The sequence below is a fragment of the Mobula birostris genome, chromosome 27 (genome assembly GCF_030028105.1).
Source record: "Mobula birostris isolate sMobBir1 chromosome 27, sMobBir1.hap1, whole genome shotgun sequence".
Classification (NCBI taxonomy): domain Eukaryota; kingdom Metazoa; phylum Chordata; class Chondrichthyes; order Myliobatiformes; family Myliobatidae; genus Mobula; species Mobula birostris.
The window spans coordinates 44626742-44640717 of record NC_092396.1 but is presented as its reverse complement, the minus strand read 5'-3'; the positions used below and the strand labels follow the sequence as shown (position 1 = coordinate 44640717).

General features: G+C 41.9%; 1 protein-coding gene across 1 annotated transcript in view; it reads right to left on the bottom strand.

Annotated features, from left to right (window-relative positions):
* Positions 1–1428: 1428 nt before the first annotated feature.
* The window catches only part of ldlrad2 (low density lipoprotein receptor class A domain containing 2), a 50543-nt gene continuing 37995 nt past the window's right edge, over positions 1429–13976 (bottom strand). Inside the window, exons 7-8 of the mRNA XM_072245163.1 lie at positions 3323–3481; positions 1429–1466 (exon numbers count right to left, since the gene is read on the bottom strand). Of these exons, the coding sequence (XP_072101264.1) occupies positions 1429–1466; positions 3323–3481 (197 nt within the window). The remainder of the gene's footprint in view (positions 1467–3322; positions 3482–13976) is intronic.

The following is a 13976-nucleotide window of genomic DNA, read 5'->3' as shown; positions in this document are numbered from 1 at the left end:
TATTGAAATCAACCTTTCACCCTTAACTGATGACCTCTAGTTCTCATCTCACCCAATCTCAGTGGAATATGCCTTCTTGCATTTACCCTATCTATATCCCTCATAATTCTGTCTTGCTCTATCAAATTGCACCTCAATCTCCAAGACTCCGGAGAATAAAGTCGTAACCTATTCAACCTTTCCTTGCCACTCAGGTCCTCAAGTGCTGGAAATATCCTTGTAAAATTTCTCTGCACTCTTCCAATCTTATTGATAGCTTATCCATAGGTATGTGACCAGAAATGCATACAATCCTCGAAATTAAGCCTCACCAATGTCATACACACTTCAACATAACATCCCAACTTTAGGTACTCAATACTTTTATTTACAAAAGCTTTCCTTATGATCCTATCTAAACATAATTCTACACAATCCACTATTTTCTAGAGGATTCAGTTCTGTTTTGTATCTTTACTCTCTCTACACCCATTACTGTGTCTCCACCCACAGCTCCAATCTGCTAAACTACATTGATTGGCCTATTATCTCAAATAATAATATTCTCAAATAATTATTATCTCAAATAATAATAATAATAAAAACACCATCATTATTATCTCAAATAATAATGATGTAGCCTATGGAGAAGAAGTCATCACTCTGACTGACACAGTAGTGTCAAAAAAACCTCTCCCTCAACGTCACAAAAACAAAGGAGCTGGTTGTGGATTACAGGAGGAATGGAGACAAGCTACCCCTATTGACATCAATGGATCTGGGGTTGAGAGGATGAACCGCTTTAAGTTTCTCGGCATCCACATCACCGAGGATCTCACGTGGTCTGTGTAGACAGTTGAAGAAGTTTGGCATGGGTCATCAAATTCTAAGAACTTTCTGCAGGGGTACAATTGAGAGCATCCTGACTGGCTGCATCACTGCCTGGTATGGGAACTGTACTTCCCTCAATTGCAGGACTCTGCAGAGAGTGGTGCAGACAGCCCAACGCATCTGTGGGTGTGAACTTCCCACCATCTAGGACGTTTACAGAGAAAGGAGTGTCAAAAGGGCTCACGGATCATTGGGAACCGGCGTCAACCCAACCACAAACTGTTCTAGCTGCTACCATCTGGGAAATGGTACCACAGCATTAAAGCCAGGACCAACAGGCTCCAGGACAGCTTCTTCCACCAGGCCGTCATACTGATTAATTCACACTGATACAATTGTATTTCTATGCTATATTGACTGTCCTGTGTACATACTAATTATTACTAATTGCTATAAACTGCACATTGCTCATTGAGACAGAGACATAACATGAAGATTTTTACTCCTCATGTATGTGGAGGATGTAAGAAATAAAGTCAATTCAATTCAATTCAAAGCAAGAAACTGGAGTCCAAAATGTGAGTCTAACTTCGTGTTTGCAGTCTCTTACAGCTTAGATCACATGACAGTAATCAGACTATCTACGCAGTTCTCTCCTGAAAAACAGGGAATCCCATCAGTTAATATAACAAATATAGTGAATTGTACTCTAAGTGATAAATTAGGCTAAATTATTACAATCAAACTGTACCCCCGGGAACTTAGCAATATCAGGCTGCAGCAGTACCAAATTCTGGTCAGGCTATTAATGACATACATTTAGGGGGAAGGGGGAGGAATTTTGGCAACAGATATCACACAGGTATGGGGACTGCAGTCTGTGGAGTGACCTTGGCCAGTCGGCTCCTGTCCATCCGACAGCAGCTGCGCGTGCAGAGTTGGCAAGCAGCGCAGATACAGCATGGTAGAAATCTGCAGATACTGAGCCTCCAAACTAACCAGCCTGGTGACCAGCAACACCACAACAGCAGCGCAACCCCTGCAATGACTCCCAGGATGATGTAGAGAGTGAGGAGCGAAACGTATGATTTGTTGTCTGGAAAAAAAGAGAGAAATATTCAAATATTCAAGTCAATATTCAAGAAATATTCAACCAACACACCTGGAAGAAATTCATTCTTGAGTCAACTTATAGAGTCATAGAGCAGTACAGGTCAGATACGATCCCTTTGGCCCAACAAGTCCATGCTGGCCACGCTGCTCACCCGCATAGTCCTAATTCCTTGTGTTCAGTCCATATTTGTTCTCAGCCCTGCACGTCCATATACCCATTCAACTGTTCAACCATTTTCTCTGGCAGCTCATTCCATATAGTTACCACCCTCTGTGTAATGTAGTTACCTCTGGTCTGTTTTAAATGTTTCGCCTCTGATGCTAAACCTATGCCCCCTAGTTTTGGACTCTCATACCCTGGGGAAAAGGCAGTCAGTATCCACCTCATTTTGTTATTATTCCTCTCCACCCCTTGTGGTGCATTGGATGGCAACCTTAACATTTTGTCATTTTACGAGGCCAAGTTGCTAGCTCAATGCATGCAAGGAGCCAGCCGGATTCGAACCCAGGACCACTCGACTCTGAGTACAGTGCTGATGCCACTACACCACAACCAGCTTATTGACCTTATCTATTTCTCTCAAAATTCTAAATATTTCTATAAGTTCACTCCTCGTTCTTGACATTGCAAGGAATAAAGACCTAGTCTGGCTAACCTCTCCCTCTAGTTCTGGCAACATCCTCATAAAACTTTGCTACACTCTTTCCAATTTAACCACATCTTCTGTATCACAGGATGACCAGATCTATACAGTACCCCAAGTACGGGTATACCAACAACTAACACAAATGCAAACATAATGTCCCAACATCTCAATCCTCTAAACTCAGGAGAGTTTAATATCACCTCATACAAGACGTACAACATCCTTCTGGCAAATCTCTTTGGAGAACTTTTGCTGCATTCACTCTATCTATGTAGATCCGTTAGTAGTTTCATAGACCAGATCTGTACATAATATTCCAGATGCGATCTTGTCAGGGCCTCGTAGTGATGGAGTTAGGCATTACTACTCTATGCTCCTGTAACGAAGTATAACATGCACCTTAGTGCATCCAATTCATCTGAACACTGACGTCTTTCAGAATGTCACCCATTGCCATTTTCTCACAAAGTTGATGGCCGATCAGTTCTCCACATTATATTCCATCTGCCCATTTATTTAACTTGTAAGGAGTAGAATTTCAATCCAACAGCGGCAAGGCTAGGGATTGCGCCAGTCAGCATAATAGTAACACCTTTAATGTAATATCTTCCTCTCAAATCTATGACATCAGCTCAGCAGTTAATGTTGAGTAGAAGTTGGGAGCCCAGCTCACAGGATTAGAGTTCATGCAACTTAAGACCAATGAGAGACAAGAAACTTCTTTAAGGGGAAAATGATCAAGTTAAAATCACCTGCAGCAGAGTCCAGATAAGGAATATTGTTTGACAGAAGATGATGATGTCTTCTTGGTGTCTGGCATAAAGTACTGAGATTGATAGAAGGTGACGGAGAACTGCGCTCCATGGTGCTAGTGCTGGTTTCATTGAAAGCTGACAAGATGGAGGTACCATCTACAAAAGAAGATAATAATGGGTGATGAAATAAGGGCAAGTTAACTTATGCAATCAGAAGTCTTTTAGAAGTGCAAGATGCAGTTAGTTACAGATGTGTTATATTTCCATAGAAAAGTACCACACAAATTATTGCTGCTTACATAGACAATAAACCAATGTTTACTTTCTCATGGAATGTCAAGGAACCCATGGCAGAATTTTAAAGAGGGGAGATAATATCCCTGTATATTTGCTAAGATTTATTTGTCTGGCAACACCAGGAAAGCAAAAAAAAAAGATGTCTAGTTATCATATCATTGTTTGTGCAAACATAGTTGCACAAATCTTATTGCAGGACAGCTTGTATAAAAGGGTTGGGGCAGTACAATGCAAGACAAAATTTACTGTAAGTTAAAAATTCAATAAATAGCGCAATAGACAAATAGCAAGGAACTGTTCATGGATTCATGAACTGTTCATAAATCTGATGGTGGAGAAGAAGTTGTTCAGAATCAAAATCAGGTTTATTATCATCAACATGTGTCATAAAGTTTCACTTAGCAGCAGCAGCAGTTCAATACAATACATGATAATATAGAAAGAAAAAAAGTAAATCAATCACAGTAAGTATACACATGTATATTAAATAGATTAAAATAGTGCAAAAATAGAAATAAATATATTTAAAAAAGGGAAAAAAGTGAGGTAGTTTTATGGTTCAATGTCCATTGGGAATCATATGACAGAAGGGAAGAAGCTGTTCCTGAATCACGGAGTGTGTGACTTCAGGCTTCTGCACCTCCTTCCTGATGGTAACAATGAGAAGAGGGCATATCCTGGATGATGGGGATCCTTAATAAAGGGCGTCACCTTTCTGAGGCACTGCTCCTTGAAGATGGTTTGGATACTATGGAGGCTAGTACCCAAGATGAAGCTGACTGATTTTACAACTTTCTGTAGCTTTTTTTGGTCCTGTGCAGTAGCACTCCCGCCTCCCCCGCCCCCCCCCCCATGTCAGAATGTTCTCCATGGTACATTTATAGAAGTGTTTTAGTTGACAAACCAAGTCTCTACAATCTCCTAGTGAAATATAGCTGCTGTCTTGCCTTCTTCTTGATGTTCTTAAAATATGAGTGTTGCTCTTTTACCTCCTCTCCAACTGAAGTAACACAAAGTCTCTAATGGTGAGTGCCTTTAATGATGAATGACACCTTTTTGAGGCATCACCACTAAAAGACATCCCAGATGGCAGGTGGGTATGTCTGTGATGAAACTGACTGAGTCTACAATCCCCTGCAGCCAACAACGAATTTCATGACATATATCAGTAATAATAAACCTGATTCTGATTGTATACACAGGGCGACACCTTAAGTAATGAGTATGGTGTTGGTATCCTTATCTAAAAAAGAGCAGCAAACATTTGCAAGATTGTTTCCCATGATGGTCATAGAGACTGAAAAGGCTAGAGCTCTATCCTCTAGAGTTTAGAGTTAAATATGTAACATGTCTAGAGGGCTTGACAAGGTAGATGTGAGTAGGCATTTGTGCTTGTGTAGAATTCTAAGACTTAGAGTATGGATGAGGAGAAATTCCTTCACTTGAAGATTGATGCATCTTTGTCATTCCAGTAGATCACTAAAGCTCAGCTATTGATTGCATTTACAATAGAAACCAATAGATTTCTGGATATTAAAGCAATCAGGGTTATGGTGATGGATAGGAAAACAGTGTTTGAGATACATTCACAAACAAGAGAAAATTCTGCAGATGCTGGAAATCCGAGCAACACACACAAAATGCTGGAGGAACTCAGCAGGTAAAGCAGCATCTATGGAAAATGTATAGTCGAGGTTTTGGTCCGAAGCGTCAACTATACTTTTTTTCCCATAGATGCTGCCTGACCTACTGAGTTCCTCAGTATTTTGTCTGTGTTTAAAAAAAGATGGGCCATGATCCTGTTGAATAGCAGAGCTGATCAGAGGGTCTGAATGCCCAGTTCACATTTCCTTAAGTTCTTACAGTAGTTTCTACATTGCAAGTGACTACTTGGAAAGTAATTCATCTGACTGCAAAATGCTTTAGTCTCTGAAGGTGGTATATCAAGGTACATCTTTTGACTGAGCAGGACAACAGAGTGGTAGCTGGAAGAGGATGGTGCAAGGTACAGGATATGAAGAAGGATGTTTCACCATGGAGGAAGATCCAAAGGTTAGAGCTGCTTGGTAATGTTGACAGGGATGGATGCCCATATGAAAGATGGACATACTGGAGAAACATCTATTCAAAGATTTTGGAGAGCAAAGAGAGATTTCATATGTAGTGTGGGAAAGGAATATATTGTTAACATCCCACACATTGCCCTGTCTCCCTTCCCTGCTTGGCGCTGTTGTCTCACTGTGGACCACACACGTTTGCTTTTCCTGTCTTGTCCATATTATTTCTCCTTTTCCTGAGCCTATAATAGTACCTGCCTTATTCAGTGCATATATATCTAGGATAGTACCTTCATTGTCTCTATTTGTCTCTATTTCCTGAGGAGACTGAGGTCCTTTAACATCTGCTGGATGATGCTGAGGATGTTCTATGAGTCTGTGGTGGCCAGTGCTATCATGTTTGCTGTTGTGTGCTGGGGCAGCAGGCTGAGGGTAGCAGACACCAACAGAATCAACAAACTCATTCGTAAGGCCAGTGATGTTGTGGGGATGGAACTGGACACTCTGACGGTGGTGTCTGAAAAGAGGATGCTGTCCAAGTTGCATGCCATCTTGGACAATGTCTCCCATCCACTACATAATGGACTGGTTGGGCACAGAAGTACATTCAGCCAGAGGCTCATTCCACCGAGATGCAACACTGAGCGTCATGGGAGGTCATTCCTGCCTGTGGCCATCAAACTTTACAACTCCTCCCTTGGAGGGTCAGACACCCTGAGCCAATAGGCTGGTCCTGGACTTATTTCCTGGCATAATTTACATATTACTATTTAACTATTTATGGTTTTAATACTATTTAATTACTTATGGTGCAACTGTAACGAAAACCAATTTCCCCCGGGATCAGTAAAGTATGACTATGACTATTGTTAGGGCATACCCAAAAATCTACAGGAATCTGCACTCCCTCAAACTCAAGGACCTGGGGTGTTCCCAGTAGTTGTCCGTGTACCATCTTGCACCCTCTGGGTCATACTGTCCCACATATTCCTCAGGTACTTTGTTTTTACCAACACATGTATATCTTTAGGGTGCATCTGGTCAATTTCAATCATTTCCTTGAGCTTGCAACAGAATTCTGTATTCCCACTGGTGACCTTAAGTGAGGGCAACTCTGATAAAATGCTCTGCTTCTCCCCAGGAGTGAAGGGCTTATGGATGGTTGTAATCAAAGTCAAAGACTGGCTTGGGTCATCAGGATTCTTGATCTAACATTATCTGACTTCAGTCGGTGCCATTCTGACAGATACATCAGGGTACAGCCTCTCCCTCAAATATCTTCACAGTAATTCCCCTCAAGTATCTGCACAGTAATTCCCACACTGTGCAAAATATAAATGATGGATAAAAATTGAACAGTACTTACTTAAAACCACAGAGTACATACTCTGCAATCTGCCACTTATTTGTGTCTGAACTCAGAATGCTGTTGTATCCTTTGCATTTAATACTGTTACATCAAGATTACAGATTTATTTGTAAAACACACAATCACACTCACAAATGCGTCTGCTATTACACGGTTCCCCGAACGAGCATACACACGTCCCGCTTGTGTCCCAAATGGTCAGTAACCACCCTTCGCAACAGGTGGCCCTGTCTCGCCAAATTAGCACAAAAATGTCTAGCCTTTGACATAAGCACACATACCACACGACTTTTATATCCACCAGTTCAGCTGTCCACTATGTGTGTGATACTTTGTGATCCCATGGTCACCGACCTGAACAGAAACGTGTGTGGGTGCTCACCCACACCCACTCAGTAAGAAAATACTCACTCACTCAGACTGCTGAGATCACTGGCCACACGATGGGATACAAACATATCCTGGTTGAGCCCCCAGATGATGTAACTGTAAACAATGTCACCAGAGAGACACTGAAGCTAGTGGATATAGAAGCCTTTATTCTAGCAAATCGAGTATACAGGCATCATATTCGAGACCCTCTTAGAAGAAGAGGCCTGTTTGACTCAATACTACATGACTTTTTTTATGCTAAGGATCAAACGTAACAGCAGAACAATTCTATATTTACAATGTATCTACAATGCTTCCTTTGAATTACATATAGTTTTCAAGCACCATCCTCTTCGCACCTACATTTCAGACACCCAAAAATGAATGTTAATCCCCACCGACTCTGTGCAGGCATCTAAGATCTAAGAGGAGTTTTTCCTTGTTTGCAATTGACCCCAACTTGCAGCTCCAGGAAACCCATTGTTCTGAGCTGCATTTTAAATTCAAACTGCATGGCTGCTGTTGAACTTAGTATTTGCTATATACCCTAAATCCAGAATATGCCCTAACAAAGAGGAGAAGTGGAGGTTTGATAAACCGACTGAGGAGGAACCTGGTCAGAAGGAACCAGGCAGAGGCAGGTGAGTGATAAGTGGATCCAGACAAAAAAACTTAAGAGTAGATGAAGCCAGGTGAGGAGAGGTGAGAGTGAAGGTAGAGATATCTGATGGAGGGAGATAAGTTGGAACATAATGGTTACCATTGCTGGAATCTGATCAGTAAGGAAGTTGATAATGGAACCATTAAGGGAGCGAAGAAGGGCAGGTGAAACCAGGTGTCAAATAGGATCTGGAAGGTAAGTTGTGTGGATGGGAAATGGAAGTGGATGAAAATGGGTGATGGGGTTTGGAGGGGAGTTATGGGAAAGGAAAGTAAAAGCGGTCATCTAATTTGCAGAAGTGGAATGCAGTAGATAAGGTTGTAGGAGCTGCAAGTGAATTGTTGCCTCACCTGGAAGCTCTCCTTCAGATGATCCTGGCACAGTGCACAGCATTATCAGAGGGGATGAGCGCAGCAGGTCTTGATATTCTGAGGAAAACGCCCACTGTTTCATGTCCTAAGGACGTTACCTGAACTACTGAGTATTTTTAGTCCTTTCTGTTTTTATTCCAATGGATCTTGGGATAGTCAAATCAAATCAAATTTAAATTCAAGTTTAACTTTCATTCAACAATGCATGAATACAGCAAAAAAGATAGCACTCCTCTGAAGCCAAGGTGCAAAACATACAGAGTACATTCAAAATAGCAAAAATCATAGTCACGCAGCAAAACATACATGTAGCCCAAGTCCCTGAGTGACATGTCCCAAAAATTGATGGTACAGTTCTCGGCAGTGTGCAAATGCACACAAATCAGCATGTCATATCACCTATCAAACACCAGAGGGCAGCACTAAGAGGCATGGCCAGTTCCCTAACAGAGCATCAATGCCATGCTACACCGCCTCCAACATCTCTTCTCCTAGACTGCAGCAGCAGGCAAGCTCGTGGCTTGAGGCCTAGTCTTTGCTGCAACTGAGGCAACTAAACAAGGGAAACAGTCCTGCAGCATCTTACATTATCAATGTCTGACAGGGTCTCATGATTGCAAGAGAAACATCCAAGACAATCCCCCATGGTTACACCGCACACTGCCTTTGCGCAACAACTCCAATGCTTTTGATGTTTTCCTGTCGCAGGCAACAACATGGTTTGTTCCCAGTCCAGCACTTCCACCAACGAACAGCTCACTGATGGGGTAGACCTGCAGTACGCGAAGTTCTTAGAGTCTAGCATTGTCTTGCTATCATAAAAAAGACATTTAACAAAGAAATAAAAAGCCTTTGGTTAGCCCCCATGAGGCCGCTGAATCCAAATGCTCCAACATCTTACTGGACATAAGATCTCCAAAGCAGAAATCCAGACAGATCTGGCCATGGTGAAGGAAATTGATATTGTTTTCAAAGCAGAAGTTCATATCAGATAAACTGCTCTATTATGAAAGGTCCAAAATTCCTGAGAGATGTTGTTATAGTAGTTAAAGAATAAAAAATTATTCAGCAAATGAGTGCTCCATCGTACTCTTGATCTGAGGCTTATAGATAATACTGTATAGGTATTTCTCATTTCATTTGATAATATTACCAAGTGAATACATAGTTACTGAAAAAAAATCAGTTACTGGGGAGAGATTAACCTTTTGCTAGAAAATGAGGATCAGATGGGATTTTTATGACTTTATGTGAAATTCCTTGTTAATCTCTATCCATGGCTCTTCTCAGATATCATAAACAGAACGCCATAGAAGGAAGTAAGAACTTGGTACTTCATTAATTATTTTCCTGACTTCAGAGTCATCCCAAGTTGTTTATAGCCTTGAAATACTATTCAAATGTAATCCTTGTGAAAAAGTAGCAACTATTCATCTGCATACAGCAATGTGAACGTGCCCTCCTTGTTTGCAACTTAAATTTTGCAAGCCGCTCTTTTTACCTGGGATTGTTTATGGGATAAATGTGACCAGGAAACTAAAGACAACTCATGTTTTTATCTTGACCTTAATAGACCAGAAAGGACCTCAGCTTAACATCTCAATCAAAAGGCAATACCTTCAGGCAACACACACACAAAATGCTGGTGGAACGCAGCAGGCCAGTCAGCATCCATAGGAAGAAGCACAGTCGAAGTTTCAGGCCCGAGACCCTTCGTCAGGACTAACTGAAAGAAGAGATAGTAAGAGATTTGAAAGTGGGAGTGGAAGGTGGAGGGGGAGTTCTGAAATGATAGGAGAAGACAGGAGGGGGAGGGATGGAGCCGAGAGCTGGAAAGTTGATTGGCAAAAGGGATACAAGGCTGGAGAAGGGAGAGGATCATGGGACGGGAGGCCTAGGGAGAAAGAAAGGGGGAGGGGAGCCCAGAGGAAGATTGGAGAGCAGGCAAGGAGTAATTGTGACAGAGAGAGAGAGAAAATAAAGGGGAAAATAAATAAATAAGGGATGGGGTGAGAACGGAAGGTGGGGCATTAACAGAATTTAGAGAAGTCAATGTTCATGCCATCAAGTTGGAGGCTACCCAGACGGAATATAAGGTGTTGTTCCTCCAACCTGAGTGTGGCTTCATCTTGACAGTAGAGGAGGCCGTGGATAGACATGTCAGAATGGGAATGGGATGTGGAATTAAAATGTGTGGCCACTGGGAGATCCTGCTTTCTCTGGCGGACAGAGTGTAGTTGTTCAGCAAACTGGTTTCCCAGTCTGCGTCGGGTCTTGCCAATATATAGAAGGCCACACCAGGAGCACTGGACGCAGTATATCACCCCAGCCGACTCACAGGTGAAGTGTCGCCTCACCTGGAAGGACTGTCTGGGGCCCTGAATGGTGGTAAGGGAGAAAGTGTAAGGGCATGTGTAGCACTTGTTCCGCTTACAAGGATAAGTGCCAGGAGGGAGATCGGTGGGAAGGGATGGGTGGGACGAATGGACAAGGGAGTCACGCAGGGAGCGATCCCTGCGGAAAGCAGAAAGGGAGGGGGAGGGAAAGATGTGCTTAGTGGTGGGATCCTGTTGGAGGTGGCGGAAGTTACGGAGAATAATATGTTGGACCCGGAGGCTGGTGGGATGGTAGGTGAGGACAAGGGGAACCCTATCCCTAGTGGGGTGGTGGGGGGATGGGGTGAGAGCAGATGTGCGAGAAATGGGAGAGGTGTGTTTGAGAGCAGAGTTGATGGTGGAGGAAGGGAAGCCCCTTTCTTTAAAAAAAGGAAGACATCTCCTTTGTCCTGGAAGGAAAGGTCTCATCCTGAGAGCAGATGCAGCAGAGACGGAGGAATTGCGAGAAGGGGATGGCATTTTTGCAGGAGACAGGATGGGAAGAGGAATAGACCAGGTAGCTGTGAGAGTCAGTAGGCTTATAGTTATAGTCTTCTCATTCCAGGACGCCTGAGAAAGCAAAATCTCCCAATGGCCACACATTTTAATTCCATGTCCCATTCCCATTCTGATATTTCTATCCATGGCCTCCTCTACTGTCAAGATGAAGCCACACTCAGGTTGGAGGAACAACACCTTATATTCCGTCTGGGTAGCCTCCAACCAGATGGCATGAACATTGACTTCTCTAATTTCTGTTAATGCCCCACCTCCTGTTCTCACCCCATCCCTTGTTTGTTTGTTTATTTATTTATTTCCGCTTTTTTTTCCTCTCTCTCTCTCTCTCTTCTTTCTCTTTCTGTCCCTCTCACAATAACCCCCTGCTTGCTCTCCATCTTCCTCTGGTGCTCCCCTCCCCCTTTCTTTCTCCCTAGGCCTCCCGTCCCATGGTCCTCTCCCTTCTCCAGCGTTGTATCCCTTTTGTTGATCAACTTTCCAGCTCTTGGCTCTATCCCTCCCCCTCCTGTCTTCTCTTATTATTTTGGATCTCCCCCTCCCCCTCCCACTTTCAAGTCTCTTACTATCTCTTCTTTTAGTTAGTCTTGACGAAGGGTTTCGGGCCTGAGACATCAACTGTGCTTCTTCCTATGGATGCTGCCTGGCCTGCTGCGTTCCACCAGCATTTTGTGTGCATTGCTTGAATCTCCAGCATCTGCAGATTTCCTCGTGTTCGCAGCAATACCTTCATTATTGGAGCCGTCCTTCAGTATATAATTGAAACAATCCAGACCAGGTTCTTAAGTCTGTGGAGTCGGGCTTAAATTCACAACTTTCTGCCCCAGAGACAAATGTGCTGCCACTAGCTTTTTCAACATGGCTGCCATCTGCTCAATCCATTATGCATAAAGCAGATTAGGTTGAAATTATTTTTTAAAAATTGTAATGAAAGCAAATGCAATTAAAAATTAATAAGCCTTTCCAGACAAAAAATATAATTTAACAATCAAAATGAAGTATTTTCTATAAATATGTTACTGGACAAATTATTAAGCAAATCATCTCTAAAAAAAATTTATAGCTACTCAGCAAGCAATTACATGCATTGGATGGACTACGACAAAGGTTCACCTTTCTGATTTCTGAAAAGATATGTGGTTCTGTGAGACAAAGTTGAGTCACCAAGCCCTATGTTTTTTTAGAGACTTGAAGAATTCCATTGAAATGATTAAAATAGTGAATGCTAGAACGCATGCTTTGTCTGGCCAGGGAGAAAGGTCAAACTCGATATCAGCAGTTAACCATTTAGAATTGGAATGAGGAAGACATATTTCATTCAGAGTTACAAATCCGTTCCGTCTCTACATCAGAGGGATATTAACACTTTAGTTGAATACACCAGGACTGAATTAGATACAGCTTTGAATACCAGTGGTACTAAGGGACAGAAAAATAATATAGGATGATTTGTGCTAAGCTGGATGTTGATTATACTAATTGATGACTTTACAGCCAATAGTCTGAAGACAACTTTATCATTGCAATCTAGATCGAGATTAACCTACTGCCTCAGCTGGTGCAATAATTATTTTGAAAATGGTAATAAAGATAAATTGTTTCATGTTAAATTAAGATCATTCAGAATTATTTCTGCTTCTAACCATATTATAGGTTTAATCCAGTATTGGCACAGAGATATGCATTATTTTCTTGTATAAAACCAGAAATCAGTAAATAACAATGCAGCTTTGTGGAAAACTCTGGAACCAGAAATGCAATTTTCATGCTACGGATGATCGGCGAACGAGCCATCCAGGTACAAAAAAACATCTACCTATGTTTCATTGACTATACAAAAGCTTTCGACACTGTCAGACAGCAAGATCTTCTGGAAATGCTTCAAGATCTTGACATAGATGGGAAAGATATGCGTTTCTTAAGAAACTTATACTGGGACCAGAGAGCAACTATCAGAATAGAAAGAGAAGTGAGTGAGTGTGTGAATATCATGAGAGGAGTCAGGCAAGGTTGTGTCTTTTCGCCAGACTTATTCAACCTGTATAGTGAAATATCTTGAGAAGTATCAAATACATCAAAGGGTTCACAATTGGAGGTCATAATATAAATAACATCAGATATACTGATGACATCATACTAATAGCTGACTCAGAAACAAAACTTCAAGAACTACTCACTATAGTGGCAGCAGAAAGTAATCACAGAGGCCTCTCAACCAACACCAAGAAGACAGAAAGCATGGTCATCTCCAGAAAGACAAACATCCCACAATGTGTGATCAAGATCAGAAATACAAACATCAAACAAGTCAACAAATTCAGATATCTTGGCAGCCTAATAACAAGTAATGGCAGGTGCGACACAGATATCAAATACAGAATAGCAATGGCGAAAGAAGCTTTCCAAAAAATGAAGCCCATATTAACAGACAGAAAGGTGAGCACGCACACTAAAAACAGAATACAGCAGTGCTACATTTATTCCATCCTGACTTATGGAAGTGAATGCTGGACCATTTCTCCAGCAATGGAAAAGAGACTAGAAGCAGCTGAATTATGGTTCTACAGGAGAATGTTGAAAATATCATGGACCACACATACATCAAATGAAGAAGTTCTCAGAAGAGCCCGAGC